General features: G+C 39.1%; 1 protein-coding gene across 27 annotated transcripts in view; it reads left to right on the plus strand.

Annotated features, from left to right (window-relative positions):
- Nucleotides 1-3,880: 3,880 nt before the first annotated feature.
- PDLIM5 (PDZ and LIM domain 5) overlaps nt 3,881-18,849 on the plus strand; it is a 211,448-nt gene continuing 196,479 nt past the window's right edge. For 12 of the 27 annotated variants that reach the window (XM_049104951.1, XM_025424350.3, XM_025424423.3 and 9 more), the window contains exons 1-2: nt 3,917-4,025; nt 7,570-7,707. In XM_049104951.1, the coding sequence (XP_048960908.1) occupies nt 7,612-7,707 (96 nt within the window). In that variant the 5' untranslated portion in view covers nt 3,917-4,025; nt 7,570-7,611. Of the gene's footprint in view, nt 4,026-4,737; nt 5,311-7,569; nt 7,708-8,994; nt 9,017-18,849 lie in introns of those variants that run through there. The other 15 variants (XM_049104958.1, XM_035709792.2, XM_049104953.1 and 12 more) reach the window with 4 other exon arrangements.

Raw genomic sequence — 18,849 nt, forward strand, 5'->3', positions numbered from 1 at the left:
TATTTATTTTTATTTTATTTTATTTTATTTTGGTGGAGGGCAGAGAAAGAGGGGGAGAGAGAGAGAGAGAGAGAGAGAGAGAGGGAAACTTAAGCAGGCTCCACGCCCAGTCTAGAGCCCAATGCGAGCTTTATCTCATGACCCAGAAATTGTGACCTGAGCCAAAATCAAGAATCCGATGCTTAACCAACTGAGCCACCGAGGCCCCCCACCATTCTGTATTATAAACATTAAATATTCATACCTGTGAGTGGTTTATTTGCCTTTCAGGATTAGGACTTAAAAAATAAATTGACTTAGAGTAATGTAGGAACTTTTTAAAGACTGGCACTTTACAGTTTATTGGGTGCAACTGTAAGAACTTGTCACAGCCATGCCATCTTGTAATTAAAAGTTTCTGTTATTTTTGAAGTACGGCAAGAGGATTCTGAGTCATACATTGGATAATAAAATGTAGAGCAAACATTTATTCACTTGGGTAAATACTGCTTAGATGGAATATTCTTTTTTTTTAAAGATTGTACTTATTTATTCATGAGAGGCACACAGAGAGAGAGAGGCAGAGACATAGGCAGAGGGAGAAGCAGGCTCCATGCAGGGAGCCCAATGTAATACTTGATCCTGGATCCTGGGATCATGCCCTGAGCTTCTGAAGGTAGGGGTTCAACCGCTGAGCCACCCAGGCATCCCATAGATGGAATATTCTTGAAAATTCTTCCTGCTAAATTAATCTTTTGGTCTATTTTTTTCTCTTGTATGTTCTCTCTTATGCATTGGTTATGACAAATTGAAATTTTAAATATAGTTTCCTTTGTGGTGAATTCCTTTGCTTAGCCCAGAAAGTTAACAAGGCTAAGGACACTGGTCTGATTTCCCAATGGATCAGTTATCATCATGCTAGTAGTCTGTAGTCACAGACTGTCCTTCAAATCACGGCCAACCATTTCATAGATGTTAGTCATGAACGAGACAGAAGAGTGGAGTCAGAATGGCTTGGGAGCAATTCATTCTCTCTCTTTTTTTAAAATTAATTAATTAATTAATTTATGATAGTCACAGAGAGAGAGGCAGAGACATAGGCAGAGGGAGAAGCAGACTCCATGCACCAGGAGCCTGATGTGGGATTCAATCCCGGGTCTTCAGGATTGCGCCCTGGGCCAAAGGCAGGCGCCAAACCGCTGCGCCACCCAGGGATCCCTGGGAGCAATTCATTCTCAAACAAGTTAAGGCATATGCTCTACCAGAAATGGTTCAGGAAGTTTGTCCCATTTCATATACAAGTAACATACATACTCATAATAATATACAAGTATTTAATTTCCATAATTTGTTGCAGATTGCATTTCTCTGGCTCTCAACAGCGTTAGCTGCTATAGTTTTCCATCTTCTTTCTCTGGTCTTTAAATTGGATGGCTTATTGAATTTACATCAATTTGTTTTTTTTACTATTACCCCACTTTAAACTGCGAGAGGAGGAGGAGGATTCAGAGGCAGGCTAGCAACTACAGGCTAACATTTGAACTTGCTAAGTAAGCAACACTCCTCTACTCTCCACTCTTCAAGATGTTTACCCTCTGGTGACATCTCCATATACTACCTGCAATTCTTGATGTCTTTATCAACCTTGTTGATTTTAACTGTATCAGCAGCAAACATGAAGAGGAGCAGAGATGGCACTCTTACAGGGCAACTCTTAGCCATTGCCCTATTGAAGTGTCGCAAACTATAATTTCTTGCAAACTCAAATTTCTGAACTATAAATGAGGATGACATTTGTCTACAGTTATTGTAAGGATTGCCACACTGTTTGGCACATGGTGGGTGTTTGTAAACGTCACTGTTATTATTTATTTAATTTTGAGGTGAAGTGTCAAACATGATAACATATTAAAGTGCTCCAGGGACGCCTGGCTAACTCAGATTGTGGAGGGCAGGACCCTCTATCTTGGGTTGTGGGTTCCTGCCCACATTGGATGCAGAGATTACTTAAAAAAATAAAATCTTAAAAAAAAATAAAGTACTCCTTAAACCAGCTTTCACACTAGGAAACCTTTCCTTCCAACATAATCTTGGGGGGAATGTTATGAGCACTATGGAGCAGTGCCATCCAATGAAAATACAGTGCTAGTCACATAGGTAACTTTAAGTATCTTAGTAAGCACATAAAAAAGAAAACAGATGGGGGATCCCTGGGTGGCTCTGCGGTTTGGGCCTGCCTTTGGCCCGGGGTGTGATCCTGGGGTCTCGGGATCGAGTCCCGCGTCGGGCTCCTGGTGTGGAGCCTGCTTCTCCATCCTCCTGTGTCTCTGCCTCTCTCTTTCTCTCTCTACATCTATCATGAATAAATAAATAAATAAATCTTAAAAAAAAAAAGAAAACGGATGAAGTTAATTTTAATATTATATTTTATTCAAATATAAAAATCTTATTCTAAAATGTAATCAATATAAAATTATTAATGAGGCATTTTTACATTAAAATTTTCAAACTAAGACTTTGAAATTCAGCGTGTTTTTTTTTGAACTATAGTATCTCAACTTGGGTACTAAGTTTTCAATGGTGAAGTGAAATGTAGTTCTACTCAAAGTTTTGTTGAACACAAATGTTACCCTGCTTCGGCTTGTAAATGTCAATTAAAATGATACAAAAAAATTCAGTGCCTTAGTCACATATTTCAAATGTTCCATAGCCATATGTGGCTAGTGGCTACCATTTTGGTCAGGGCAGTATTGGACCTTCTCTAGAAGGCTGTTGTACATTTAGGAGATTCATGGAGTTCATTCTTGCTTTACATGACCCTTGGTTAAAAACTGTCCTTTTCACTTTCTAGAACCCAATTACTTGGGTTGCTCATTGGTTGAATGTCTGCTCTTGGCTAAGGTGGTGATCCTGGAGTCCTGGGATCAAGTCCTGCATCAGGCTCCTGCTGCTCCCTCTGCCTGTGTCTCTGCCCCCCCCCCCACCCCCGTGTCTCTCATGAATAAACAAAATCTTTAAAAAAAAGTCAACAGGGATCCCTGGGTGGCGCAGCGGTTTGGCGCCTGCCTTTGGCCCAGGGCGCGATCCTGGAGACCCGGGATCGAATCCCACGTCGGGCTCCCGGTGCATGGAGCCTGCTTCTCCCTCTGCCTATGTCTCTCCTCTCTCTCTCTCTCTCTCTGTGTGACTATCATGAATAAATAAAAATTAAAAAAAAAATTTAAAAAAAGTCAACAGGTTACTTTCTGTATATTCACTGCACATTAAGTTTGCTTATGAATAAATTCCTTGGGATAAATCCAACAACTTTATAGAAACTGAAAAGTGGGCTACTGATTTGTCGGACTTCGAAAAAAAAAAATAATGAGGATATGCTGGTTAAACGGCTTTTGGCCCTTGCTCTCTATCCCTGTATTCTGGTATGATCACAGAATTTAGCTTCTAGATATTACGGGTTACCGGTTTCCACCTTCCTGACACGTAAACTTCAGGGTCTGCACCTTTTAGGGCATGTAAAGCTCTCTCCAAAAACCAGGCAGTAGCCGCTGAACTTGCATAGCTAGGGATTTATCCAAAGCCCCCTTCTATTTTTAGCCGGAACAACTGCTTGCCAACTCATTTCTGGAGAGAGAAAAGCATCCGTTACAAAACAGACACGCGGAGCGTACCTTTGCCAGGTACTGCTCGGAATCCCCTGACTACTCCCACCGAAACTCGGTAGCTCGATTGTTCTCCGGCGCCGGCTGCAGCGCGCCTCGGCACGCCCGCGCGCCCGACTCCGCCCGCCCCGGGCAGCCCTGCACCGCCGCTGCAGCCCTGCACCGCCGGGGCGGGGCCCGGAGCGCGGGGGGCGTGTCCCCGCCTGGGGGCGGGGCCGGGAGCGCGGGGGGGCGTGTCCTCCCTGGGGGCGGGGCCGGGGAGTGCGAGAGGGCGGAAGTCCCCGGGGGCGGTGGGGCCGGCGCGCGCACCCCGAGTCACTTGTCAGCGCTCGTCTGAGGCGGAGGCTGCGGAGGCTGCGGCGGCTGCGGCGGCGCTGCGGGCTCGAGGTGAGTGGCCGCCGGGCGGGGATGCGGACCCGGAGGGAGGAGGGCGCGAAGCGGTCTCCCTGCGCCCGGGACGCGGGGGGCCGCGCGGCTGTGGAGGAGGAGGAGGGGGCGCGCCTCGCGCGGGGCCGGCTCCTCAGGTGCCTGCCGGAGCGGTTGAGGTGAGAGCCGCGTGGGAAGACGAGCTCCGGGGCAGGGCGGCGCGGGAGCGGCCGCAGGGCCAGAGCGCGAGCGCTGCGAGTTCCCGGAGCCCGGGTGGTCCGGCACGAGCGCGGCGGCGGCGGCGGCGGCGGCGGCGGCGGGGACCCGCCGGGACCCCTGGGCGCACCCACGTCAAGCACGAACCTCGTGGCGTGTGGGGAGCGGGGCTCCACGCGAAAGGCGCGTTATTTTTATTTGTTTGCTTTCTCGCTCCTGAGACGTGTTTATTTCCCCTCAGATATTAAAAAATTGAGTACTCGTGTGGGCAGACTGCCGTGCGACCTGAAAGAAAGCTTTTTAAAAAAAAAAAAATCTGTGGTAATCTCCAGATTTGTTGATACTCGAGTACTTGTTGGGACTTCTGTTGAGGCTGTGCCTTCGGTGCGTTCGATGACAGAAGTGGATAAAGGAAGGGGGGAAAGAGGAGCGAAAATTCGTGGCCGCGTTGGGCAGGGCAGGGCAGGGCAGGGCAGGGCAGGTCCGGGGTGTGATCGCCAGCTCCCCTCCCAAGGCCGCCTTCCTGACCGTGAGGGCGTCGGACCTGCCCGCCGCGGAAACGGCCCGCTCCGGAGCCTTATTTGGCCAACGGGGCTAGGCGTGAACCTCTTCTGGAAAACTGCCTGGTCGACTCCTCTCCTAGTGTGCGCGCCCGTAGCTTGGGTTCTTCAGCTCCGTCTCCGTTTTCTCCCTCAGTTTGGGAAAAGAGAATCGCAAGATACTGCTTGTTCTTCAGACCGTTCCTGTCACTGTGAGTTGCCCTTTCCGCCTTCCCGCTCACCGAAGAGGCGAAGAAGCCGGGGGTGGGGGGGTGGGGGGTGGGGGTGGTTAGAAGTGTGGGAATTACCAAGCTTCCTTCCCAAGTGAGAGAGCGAAGACATTGTTTAGACTTTGCCCCAAAGAAAATTCCCAAGCTGTGTAGAGAAGGTCCAACATTTCCTTCGTGTTCGAAAGCAGAATGGGCTGCTCGCTCTTTCCTGCCTGCTTAGTATTTCAGGAGGAGTTTTGGGCACTAATAACCAGACGGAGGAGATCTGGAAAAGGACAGCGAGGATATTACCATTGCTTGGGGATCAGAATGTTTTTTAAGGCAAGTGAAGCTAGCCGAGGGGGAATACTAGAAGTGAAATGACATGGTTCTGTAGTGCGGCTATGACCTTGCCAGGGCTAGCAATTCTAATAAACGAGGTAGGTCAGGAAGGGAGTTCCCAAGTAAAGGGAAGTTGTATGTACATGGTTTGATATATAAATTACATACATTCTCTTGTAGGGAATAATGGGGACGGAAGAAGTTGAGCCTAACTTCCACATTCTTCTCTTGATGCAAGTTAAAGATTAAAAAAGGAGGGGGCAAGCTGCCTGTGAAATATCAGTCGGCTCTACACACTTCTGATATGTATCATAGAATTCCAGTGTCAGGGCGGTCTTTATTAGTTCTATGAAAATCTTTTATTACGGCAGGAAAGCAATTAAATTATGTATGGCTCTTTAATTTTTCTACTTATTTGTTCATATGTATCTACCAGTTTGACTTCTGGAATGGCCAGTGGGTCTTTTAGGGCCCTGTGCATATTACATCAGTCCTGAATTTGTCCTGCCATGCCAGTGTAAAAGCTCATTTCTTTTCTGGTTAGATGCAGTGTAGATTTTTATTGGTTTAATTTTTCTTTAAGAGCCAGACTTGAAAGTTTTGCCTCATTTCCCCCTTATTAGAGGATGTAATCTGTTTGTTTTTATTATACACAGTAGTTCGATATGTACATTTGCCAATATTAATTTGGTGTAATGGGATCAAAGATTTGAATGGGTTAAAAAAATGGAAAAATGTTTTAATGTAAGTAATATAAGGTGATGATTTAGTCCAACAGCACAGATTGTCCAAGCAAGTGTGCCTTCAATGGTTTTAAGATTATTAAATTATACATCTGTTGTATTTTCAATATTTTTATTTTTTTAAGGTTTTATTTATTTATTCATGAGAGACACACACGGGGGCGGGGTGGGGGAGTGGGAGCAGAGACACAGGCAGAGGGAGAAGCAGGCTCCATGCAGGGAACCCATGTGGGACTCAATGTGGGACTCGATCCTGGGTCTCCAGGATCACACCCTGGGCTGAAGGCGGCGCTAAACTGCTAAGCCACCAGGGCTGCCCTTTAATATTTTTGAAGAGAGAAATGTTTCATAGCATTACATTTTAGAAAATATCCATTTCTTCCAATTTCTCCCACCACACATAAACATCACATCAACCAATACCAAACTCAAAGTCACACTTTTTTTTTTTTTAAGATTTTATTTATTTATTCATGAGAGACACAGAGAGAGAAGCAGGCTCCATGCAGGGAGCCTGACATGGGACTCCATCTGGGACTCCAGGATCAAGCCCTGGGCTGAAGGCAGGCGCTCAATTGCTGAGCCACCTAGGCGTCCCCACACTTCTTTTAATTATATAAAAGTCCAACCATGAGAGTCATTGTGGGTGTACTTACAGCAAAACAAAAAAGACAGCACTGAAGTGCTGCTTTTTTTCTAAAGCTCCAGTTCCCTTTCATGCATTAAGATTAACCTTAAATTCCTACCCTATTTAGTCAGTCTCATTCACTGGTTAATGCTTTTTCTTTACCTTGCCTGATGTGGTGTGTATGTAAAACAAGAAGCGGGTTCTCATTGAAATGCTAGAATATTGCCTATCATTGCCTGTCTAAAGGAAAAGTAAATATTGCTCTAAGTGTGGAAAATATCATGTTCCTATAAGAGGAAATACAAGTTGTAATTTATGATTGGAGAGAATAGTTTTGTGCATTAAGAAACAACTTACTTTATAGAATTTTGTATGTGGAAAGCATGAATAAGAATCTATGGATTTGCAGTCCTTTTCATATGTGAGAGTAGCTTAGAATTTAAGGATTCTTGCCAGCTGCAGGCTAAAGAGTGCATGAGGTAGAAGGGAGGGGAAAAAAATTTTGAGTTAAGCCTGAAATAAAATCTTCTTTCTCCTCTGTATAATGAAGTGTTGTAAAGTACTTTAAGTTAAAGTTTGTATGCAGAAAGCCACAAATTGTACTGTAGCAAGTTGTAAAACTGATCAAGTGTCTAGAAATAGATTCTGATATGGAATTTTTAGACTATGGAAATTGGCGTCAGTTTAGAATTTGTATATTAGCTCATAGATTCCTTTTTCTGAAAAGACTGAAGTGAGAACTTAATATAGACTTAAACCTCTATATTTTCTCATCCCCCCAAAACAGAATATTGAACATAATTTAGTTGAGTTTATATTAAATACATTTAAATATGTAATAGGATTTCAAATAAACATTTTTGTTAACCATCAAATTTTCTTTCACAGGTTCTTTCATTTTTTGGAATTGGACTTTGAGCTGGTAGAGCCATGAGCAACTACAGTGTGTCCTTGGTTGGCCCAGCTCCTTGGGGTTTCCGGCTGCAAGGTGGCAAGGATTTCAACATGCCTCTGACAATCTCTAGTGTAAGCAAACTTCACAGATTTTATTACAGATGTTCATTCAATGCTTAGTCTTGGAAACCTCAGGGCTGAGTTGTTGAATTCTCTGGATAACCTGTACTCATTACAATTGCTTATGGGATTTGATCTCAGCAAACTTAGTTATGTGTAATAAAGGATGTGGAGGGGAGGGAATTTAGCAAGGATAACTGATTTCAGTTAAGCTTATTTTCAGTTTCCCTCATCTTATTACTGGGAAATGGAAAGTATTTGGAGGACAAACTTCAAATCTTTAAACTGTCACTAATTTGGGGAATTCTCTGGACCTCATATGTAATATTAAAAGATTGCCCTATGGGATTTTCATCGTTCCTTTCAACTCCAAAGGCTGTTAATTAAAAAAGTGTTGATCAATATCAAATAAAATGACTGTTTTTAGTGTTATTTCCTCAACTCCCTTTTGGTGAAGATGACAGTCAACAGTAAAATTGCCAAAGGCTACTTACCTTTGAAGAAGAATCTAGGGCTTGGATCTCCTGGATAATGGGCTTATAAATAATTGAGATTTGGTTGTTTACCTCATTACAGATTTAGTTTGAATGTATTCTGTGCTTACAATTTAAGGATATGTTTTCATGGATGATGGTATTTTTTTGAGGCTTGACTATGTGTCAAGCACTGTTTTACTTTCTTCTTGCTATCAATTACTTGTATAATGTTACAGAGGGCTTTTTTATTTTTTCCACAGACAAATAAATATGAATATCCACTCCCCTTTTACATATATGGTAACATGTTATACACACTGTTTCATGTCTTTTGTTTTTCCTCAACAACTTACCACAGAGAACTTTCCCTAGAGGTTTTGTTTTTAAACAACTGTATAGAATTCTCTCTTAGGGAAGTAGCATTTATTTAGCCAGTCCTCCATGAAGGACTGGCATGTGTATTGTTTCCAGTATTGCTATTACAAACAGTGCTGTAGTAGATACCATATAAACATAATTTTTACACATATAGTTGACCCTTGAGCAACACAGATTTGGATTGTGCAGGTCCACTTACGTGGGGATTTTTTTCCGACAACTATATATGCAATTCTGTAAATGTATTTTCTCTTCCTTATGATTTTCTTTTTTTAAACAAAGATTTATTTATTTATTTGAGAGAGAGAATTTGTGTGAGTGCAGGGGGTGGGGCAGAGGGAGAGGGAGAGAATCTCAAGCAGAGACTGCTAATTATGGAGTGCTGTGCACACCTTGCTCTCAAGTCCTTCAGATCATGACCTGAGCCAAAGTCAAGAGTTGGATGCTTAACCGACTGAGCCACCCAGGTACCCCCTTATGATTTTCTTTCTTTCTTTTTTTTTTTTTTTTTAATATTCATGAGAGATACAGAGAGAGAGGCAGAGACACAGGTGGAGGGAGAAGCAGGCTCCCTGCATGGAGCCTGATGTGGGACTCAGTCACAGAACTCCAGGATCACGCCCTGAGCAGAAGGCAGACGCTCAACTGCTGAGCCACCTAGGTGTCCCTCCTTTATGATTTTCTCAATATTTTCTTTTTTCTAGTTTACAGTATTGTAAAAATACAATATATACAAAATATGTTTTAATTGACTGTTTATGTTATCGGTAAGGCTTTCAATAAATAGTAGGCTACTAGTAAAGTTTTGAGTGAGTCAAAAGTTGTATGTGGATTTTCAACTGTATGGGAGGAGTCAGTGCCCCAAATCCCATGCTGTTCAAGGGCCAGCTGTGTATGTGTGTGTGTAGTGTATGTGTGTGTGTATACGTATATACATATGTATGTATATATGGACAAATACATATACAATTTTGGTAGGTTGTGCCAATTTATACTTTTGTGCAATGAACAAAAATACCTCCTATTCCACCCCCTGACAGCCTTGGCAGGAAACTTGGATTTTTGCCAGATGTTTTATGTGCATCATCTCATTTAATTCTCATGTCAACCTGTGAAATAGTGGTATTATGCCCATTGTACAAAACTGTTATGAGCTCACATGGCTGGTATGGAAGAGCTGGCTTTCAAGCAATTATGCTATCCTGCTTCCCTAATAATAAATTTTATCTATAGATTGTTTCTTTAATTAGATTGTTTCTCTAATCAGGTATTTAGGAGTCTGTTGTTTTGTTTATTTATGTGTATAAATATATGTACATATACTGCTTCTTACAATATACATACAACTTAATTTTAAAAGAAAAATGTTTGTAACACTCGAAAATTTCTGCTAAAATACTGCTAATCCCTGTTTACTAATGGAGATTTCCTTGTTTCTTGGCCATGGATTTTTAAAACAATTTATTTTATTTTTTAAAGGTTAATTTTAATTTAGCACCAACTTCTGTCTTGATTCCAGTTAATCAGAGTTTATAAGGAAATACATATATGTAATCCAGCCTCTAAGTTTTAGGACTTCATGGTTGGATGAGATTTTAAATGGAGAGCATCCATGTGAAAATATGTCTTATGATTTATTCCTGTTTGAGCAAGGCAATTTTTTTTTTCTCTTACTGAAGATCTCTTATGAGGGAAGGAATGATATTTGAATATGTCTTATTTTTATGTTCTATTAACATTTTTTATATTAAGTTTGAATATCTTTATAGATAATAGACTATAGAAAGTTATTGTTTAGTTTAAAATGCACCATTTTTGCTGGAAAAAAAAGTCAAACAAATTGACATCTAGTGAAACAAACTAAATAATCACTTTGTTGTTTGGTAACAAATGCAAATATAATGTGTAAATTTTGTGATACCATGCCTTTAAAAAAGTTTTCTGTGCTTCAGTTCCCTGGCAGACAGTTTGAGGCCTAGCTCCATGTTGAGATGCTGATACAACAGAACACTGTGTACATACATATGTGCCCTCCCCTGGCACAGAAGAAATGCTTTCCTTGTGTAGACAGAGTGCTAATTAAAGGATTTTGAACATACTGATTAAAAGAGACTACGGTAACAAAGCTGCTGAGTTATTTCTGTTCTCTTACAAAAGTCTCTGCCATCTCCTGTGACCTTTTTGGGCCTTGTGCAGTGGGGCATGCAATTCATTCTGGACTGGAGAGGATGGGAAGGGGAGGGGAGGAGTGGAGGGAATGTTGGCTCAACTGTGCTGCTAGGCTGTTGGCTTTCATTGTAGTTACTTTTAACCCCTTGTGTGGTTCAGTTCAAACATGCCTAGTAGTAACATTGCCTAATAAAGATGCATGCCTAATAACTAATTTATATTGTTGTAGTAGGATTAGTAACATTATACCTCATCTTACTTAGTTCCCTAGTTGTATTTAGTTTGCCTTAATTACGTAAAATTATTGGGATGTATTTCTGTGGTCACTGGATTGTTTAATAGTGTCAAGAAGTAATTAAACCTTTTTTTTTCTTTTTAAAGATTTTATTTATTCAGAGAGATATATCACAAACAGGGGGGTGGGATAGATGGAGAGGCAGAGCTGGATGTGGATTCTGTCTCAGGAGCAGAAGGCAAATTCTTAGCCTATTGAGCCACCCATGTGCCTAAGAAGTAATTAAAACTTGACAGCATGCTTTAAAAACATATAATTTAGTGATTCTCTTATTATTTTAATAATATGTATGAAATTCTTAGGGTCTGGCACATGGTATTCTCTTAGTTATAATTACCATAATATTATTACATTGTAATATTATTAATATATTATTATAAAATTAGAAAGAAAAAAAAATTTAGTCTTGAAATATCAAATGCCCCATAATTGTGGGTAATGTAGTCTTTTTTTTTTTTTTTTTTTTTTTACTTAGAGTCTACTGGAATTGAAAACGGAAAAAAATCACAAGTTTGTGCTTAGCTAGGAACCTCCATGTTTATGTTTAGAGTTTAGAAGCATGCTCTGGTCATGTAATGCCATGTTGAACTCCACAGGGCTATTTATGTTCCCTATAACATTGGAACTCTGTGACAGGGAATGTTTTTGTGATAAGTAGGCCATTGGCTGGGACTTAAGCATTGTTTTCTTGAGATTTTGTTGTTACTAGCATGATAGCATGCTATTTTGTTCAAACAAGTGTATGAATATGCTGGATATGACTTTGTGCGTTAAAATATGCAAACCATACAGGTTTTTTGCAAACTATACAATTTTAACATTTTGTACGGATTTGCCTATTATCTATAATGCATAATTTTTGCATTCTTTTTTAGGAGGTAGGTTTCTAAGATGAGATTGGTAATTCCTGCAAACTTTAAAAAAGATCCTCAGATTACTGTAACTATATAATCACATGTCATTCTCTTCAGTTTCCTATTCTTAAAATGTAGTGCTGGCTACAGGAGTTTATAGGCTGCCTTTTTATGACCCTGTATTTATGGAAATGCCTTGAAGCCATGGAATGTGGGGATGGGTTTCATTGGAGCAGTGTGGGTTATTGGTCTTTGCCAGTATATTTTATAAGAAGAAATAGGAGACTTCTTGCACAATTCAAGGCCATATTTTGGCAAGTTGACTTTCCTCATGATGGAAATACAGGAAGGATTATATATTTGTGAATAACATGTCTTAAGTATGGCATCCTAAAGTTGCAAAACTCTGCTGTGTGTTGTTTTCTGATTTATGATGTTAGAGTTTTTTCCCTAAAATGTCCTTATTTGGATTTCCTGAAGATGATCTCCTAATTCTCCACAAACACATCTAGATTGTTTCTTTAATAGTTAAAAATGAGGCCAGGTATTTTAATACAAATTAGTATTAATACAAAGAATGATTTTGATTCTCAAGAGTTAGAAGAGGATTCGTTGTTACCATCTCAGACAAGATTTTAGTTGGATTTGAAAGGAGAAAGAAACTTACTGTTTTCTGGAGTATGGAGTTTGACTTGGGAGTATAAGACAGAACAGAGAAAAGACAGCTGTGAAACATTTTGCCGAGAATTCATTCATGCAGCAGTTATAGGAGTGCTTCCTAGAAACCATTTAAGAAGATACAAAGTATTGGGGTGCACAAAGGTTGCAGAGAAAAGAAATAAGTACAGTGCTATTACATGGTCGTAAGACCTGTCACAAGACATAAGACCTGTCACATCATATTTGATGAAATTATGAAGTTACAGTAAGTGTTTCTCAGTTTCAGTGGGCATATATCTTTTGTATTTGTGGGTTCAGCTTCCTACAGGAGAAATTAATTGAAATGATCCTTAAAGGAAATTTGAACACTTCAGAGTCAACAATTCTATGTGATGGTTTTCAGTGCAAAGTGAAGATGAAGACTTTCTTGCCATTGTGGACTCTGAGCAAAGGACTCTGAGCAAAGTTATGAATATAGTTGAGTGATTCTCCAGACAGGCCAGCTGCGGAGTTTACCTCCTAGAGGAGGATAGAAAGAGACTTTCAGTCCTCTCAAGCTGAAATGAGAGAACCATCCTACCTTGAATAAATGGGCCCATTGTTAATTTTAAGCTGTTGAGTATTTTCTTTTACATTCCCTTCCAACTACCCTGTCATTATGCCAAGTTGGAAAGTTAATGATTTAGTTTGTAAAACTATATAATGTATATTTCATATGTATGTTCATCTTCTGCTTTTAAAATATTAATTACCTTTTGTTTGGGGCACAGAGACCAATTTTTTCCTAAGTGGCGATTTTCTATCATTGTGGTCATAAGGGTAAGGAATTTCAAAATATTTCTGAAAATGTTTTTCTGGCTTATTATTAGTAAATAAATGAAAGATCTTATCAGTGTGTTTTGTTGTAAATTAGTAGTTTTAGAAAAGGGGAGCTTGATTTTTCAGAATTTAATTAATGTTGGGCATTTTGGAAAGTTATTTGTTAAAATAAGAGGGATTTTACTGGTCTGTAGGCCTTCTGTATCTGATAGAGGAAATAATATTGGAGATTGGGTGAAGTAAGAATAACACTTGATTTTATTTTTTAGAGAGAGAGAGAGTGTAAAAGCAGGGGGTGGGGGTGAGGCATTGAAGGGGCAGAGGGAGAAAGAAAATCTTAAGCAGGCTCCACACCACACCCAGCCCAGTGCAGAGCCAGATTCCGGGCTCGATCTCAGGACCCTGAGATCATGACCTGAGGCAGAATCGAGAGTTGGCCACTTAACTGACTGAGCCACCCAGGCACCCCAAGAATAACACTTTAAACCTAAGTAAAGGAGATTTTCACATAACTTTTTTATGTACTCATGAATTAGGTAGAACATTTACTTAAACTGAAGATATTGAAGACTGTAGACTTATTTTCAGTAATTTTTGAGAACTTTGAAGACAGAGCTTTTCTTTACGATAGTTTTTGGTTAACTATGCAGTTAACCAGTTGTCTTTGTCCAAAATATCTTCTTTTCAGTAGTTCTTACCCAGATTCTCATATACCATGAGACTAGCCATAGCCTTTCCCCCAGTTACAACCACATGGAGGAAAAACTCTGATAGGAATTAGTTAATCTAGAAGCAAATATTGGTCTGGACAAAAAAGGGGTGGTTTCTTTGGTGCCTTATAAGGGATAATTATGTTTCAGTTTTAGTTGGTGAGATTCTAGGTATTTTATTTAAATTTTGAGATACAGAAATATTAATATAAAATGTGACAGAACAAGACCCTGGCATGTGAATTATTAATATATGTATACATTTGCAAATAAATGACATGAAGGAATGAAAAGAGACAAAATCAGTTTTTTTTTTTTAAAGATTTTATTTATTTGAGAGAGAGAGAGAGCAAGCACAAGGGGGCGAAGGGCAAAGGGAGAGGGAGAAGCAGGCTCCCCGCTGAGCAGGGAGTCCAATGTAGAGTTTGATCCCAGGACCCCTCCTGGGATCGCAGGATCGTGACCTGAGCTGAAGACAGACACTTAACTGATTGAGTCACCCAGCTGCCCTGAAAAAATGAGTTTAAGCAATTAATAAGTAGTGACCATGGTGACCATTAATTTAGGTATTCTAGGTGCAGAGCTACTCTGTAGCCTTCTTGGGAATGCAGGTTTGGTTTTGAAATTACAAAGTGGGAAAATCACTTTTCTAGCATGGGAACCCTGTTTTTATTAAGTTTTTTGGTTGTTTTTTTTTAGGTAATACTTATGAAAAGACAGAGCAGACAGTATTGAATGAGTGTTTAAGGATAGGTCTGGAAGAATTTTTTATAGTATTGTAAAATCATATGTTCACTTCCCTGTCTTTCCCCATGTTTTTTTTTTTTTTTTTCCCCTTGTTTTATGTTAAGTGGAATTATCTATTGTAAATAACTCATTTCTTTTACAGCTGATGTTGATGCTCATTTTCTATGATGATTACTGGAACAAAGTCCATCGACCTCTTTGGCGTTTAGTACTCCCAGCAGGACTAGATAGTTTTAACACATGACCTGATAGGCCTCCATGGAGGAGAGTAAAATGGACTGGGAAAGCTAACAGGAGGGAATTTAGATGGAAAGAGAAAAGAGGAAATTTTAAAAAGGCCACAGTGGGAGCACTTATTCCCTGGGTCACATTTGGTACCCAAGCATTCTTCTTAACCCTTCACTCTTTCCTCCTTTAAGGTTTGGTTAATTTATGCTTCTTTTTAGGTAATACATTCATATGTTTTGAAATTCCAAAGATACAATAACATATAAAGGAGAGCCTCCTGTTGTCCTGCTGTTCATTTCCTCTTCTGGAAGCAGCCAGGGTTAACAGTTTCTTGTGCATACTTTCAGAGATGATCTATATAGAAAAATGTATATATATGTGTATCCCTCCCGCCCCTCTTCAACACAAACATTATCCTTAAAAACTATACTTTTTTTTTGTGTTTTGTTTTCTTCATGTAATGACGAATGAGTAAGTATATCTTTATTCTTTTTGTGTCGCTGCACCGTTTGGATTTATCATAATTTATTCGACTAGTTTTACTGGCACTGAAGTGTAGTTTTTGCATTTATATTTTTTGCATATACATGAACATATCTGCCAGATAAATTCCTAGAAATGGAATTGCTGAGTCAAAGAATTATATACATTTCTAATTTTAATTGATATTGCCAAATATCTCTGTAGAGATACTCCTACCCACAATATAAGAATGCTGGTTTCCTTATACCCGTGCTAGCACACATTTCAACAGACTTTGATCTTTTCTAATCAGATGGGCCTATTTCCACTTTTCTCCTTTTTTATAGGGCTTAATCACAGGTAGTCTAATGGAGGATTTTCTGTTTTTAAGTGGTTCATTCTTTCCAATTTTGCATGAGAACATATGAAATAAAAATATACTGCTCTTCTATAAATAATACCATTAATTTCTAGGGATGATGTTCTTCGAATTTTTTTGTTCAGAGTTTTGATTAATAATTACCTCTATCATTTGTTTCTTAATTCTTTTTAAAAATTTATTTCCTGTCTTTAAGCAGATTTCCTCTCAATGTTAATATATTACTTCCAATTACACGTGAAAGATTTTGTTTGTTTTTTGTTGAACAGTGTTTGGCATATTGCCCTCTCATAGACTTTCAGAAAAATTTGAGCAAATCACATTGAATAGATTCAAGGTTGTTACTTTTGGAGTTTCTCCTGGAGCTTGATATATTGTGGGATTTCAAATCCCACTCTTTTCTAGCTCACTTTAAATGATATGACAAGGAGATTGACTATTATGAGCTGTTCATTATGGCTTTGGGACATAGTAAAATTCACCCCCAGGAGACTCACTGTGTTTTCTTATCAACCTTTATTAGCCAGCGGAGCTTAACTGAAGTATTAAGTGTTGTATAACATAGTGAGTGAGACATTGTGAAGGCATACTAATGTGTGGCACAGTGTATTTCTTCATTTTACCCTGGTTTGAGCAGCAGAGTGTGTGTGTTGGTTACCTTGGTGACAAAAAGAGTAAGGATACCAGCCATGTTTGTATTTTATGTGGTTAAGGGGGAATGTGACATTTCCTTTTAAATGTGATAGAGGGATGCCTAGCTCACTCATTCAGTAGAGCATGTGACTCTTGATCTTGGGGTTGTGGGTTTGAGCCCCATGTTGGGTATAGAGATTACTTAAAAATAAAATCTTAAAATACATATGATGAAAAGAGTTTGGAACTAGGTGAGAATCTGTACTATTTGTTGTTTGAATTCTGTGACTTGTTAAACATTTTTTTTTTCCAGAATCCAAACATTGATTCAGTAATGGCTATTGTTCTTCACGATAAATGTCTTGAGTAAATTTTGATTTACTAAAATTTTATTTTGATGACATTAACAACTAAATACCATTTACCATTAGTTCTATCAGGGATTTAAGTGTGATTCGGTTCTCTTGAGGATCCAGTTATAAGCCTAGTATTTCACTAATGATTTCTGAGGTTTTAACTTTTATAGATGGTAAAATAAAAAAATTTAGTAGTGTGGTATAATGCTAGCCAGAGGACGTTGTGGATATGTTCTGAAAGTATTTATTTTCTTGAGGAAAGGTAGTGGAGGACAAATGTCCTTTAGAAAACAAATGCTTTATCCCTTAACCAGGAACCCTTAGAAATGATCTGGAGAAAGAAGTTTGTGTGTGTGTGTGTATATATATATATATATATATATATACACACACACACACACACAAGTATTACTACATATGTAATTTTCATGATTCTGGACATTCTCTTGAAGTATTTCTATGCTACTACTCAATATTCTACAAATAGTTCTTCTGGTCTTTTTATAGTAGACATTTTGCTTAAGTGTACCTGTATCCATTCTGGAACTTTCTAGTTACTGGTATCCAATTCTCAGAGTGATACTTTTGATAAACTTTGTCAGTCTGCATATAAATGGGCCCAGTTAATACAACTGAATTTATGGTCCAAATTTAGGGTCCATTTTGAACCCTAAAGTCCTTGTTGATCTCTTAACTTTTTGTGCTTACTACCTTTGTTTATTCTTACTTTTAATTCTGTACCCATCCTTCAAGGCACATTCATACCAACTGTTCTTTCAAATTTTGACTACTCTAACTTGCTTGGGTTTCCTTTCTTTCCTGTATTAAATAATAATAATAGTAATGTAAATATGCTAACATTTATCGAGCCCTTGTTATTGTCTAGGTTCTGCTCTAAACATTTTGCACATGTTCCATTATTTAATTCTCACTGATGATCCTCTGAGGAAGTATGATTTTAAAAGGGAGAGAGAGGGCAGCCCGGGTGGCTCAGCGGTTTAGCGCCACCTTCAGCCCAGGGCCTGATCCTGGAGACCCAGGATCGAGTCCCATGTCAGGCTCCCTGCATGTAGCCTGCTTCTCCCTCTGCCTGTGTCTCTGCCTCTCTCTCTCTCTCTCTGTGTGTCTCTCATAAATAAATAAATAAAATCTTAAAAAAAATAAAAGGGAGAGAGAAGTTAAATTACATGGCCAGAGTTACACAGCTAATAATTGATTAGGCTAATGATACGAAACAAGTTAAACTGAGTAGTAATAATGCTTTTAACCAGGATATTCTATTTTCTGGAAATAGATGACAGTTTTCACTACTAACAGCTAAGTTTGTGTATTTTTCTTTCCTTTCCTTTCTCCTTTTCTCTTTCCCCTTTCCTTTCTGTTTTTAAGTAATCTTTGCACCCAATTTGGGAACTCACAACCCCAGATAAAGAGTCACATGCTACACTGACATTGAGCCAGCCAGCTGCCCCTGTGTGTGTATTTCTTAAAGAGAGGATACATGCTATGGAATAAAAGACATGTATAGATGGAAATAACAGATTATTAAGAAAAAATATGACAAGTTCCCAAAGGAAGTATCAGAATCATCTAAGAGATTTTTAAAACGTAGGCTCCATGCTGTAGACATTGAATTCAGGATGTTTAGAGATACATGCTGTCTGGATATTTCTCATCTGCCATTTGTGTTCCATTTTGTAAACAAATATTTGGGAATCATATATGGCTTTGCTTTTTTAAAAAAACATTTTTATTATGGATCTTTTGTAACTTAGATCATTTCAGCAAAATACTAAGGCTTAATTCATGGGAACTGTCATTAAATAATGTGACAGATCTATTTTTCCCCAACCACCAATCCTTTCCCATTTTTCAGAGTTCAGTTACCATAGGTCAAATCCTTTTTGTAAATAAATGACAATCAGGGTTTAATTCTCTATATAATGTTGTTAAATATCTTTGTGACAAAGATTTAAAGGACTGAAGTTGGC

Source organism: Canis lupus, chromosome 32, assembly GCF_003254725.2.
Source record: "Canis lupus dingo isolate Sandy chromosome 32, ASM325472v2, whole genome shotgun sequence".
NCBI classification, from domain to species: Eukaryota; Metazoa; Chordata; class Mammalia; order Carnivora; family Canidae; genus Canis; species Canis lupus.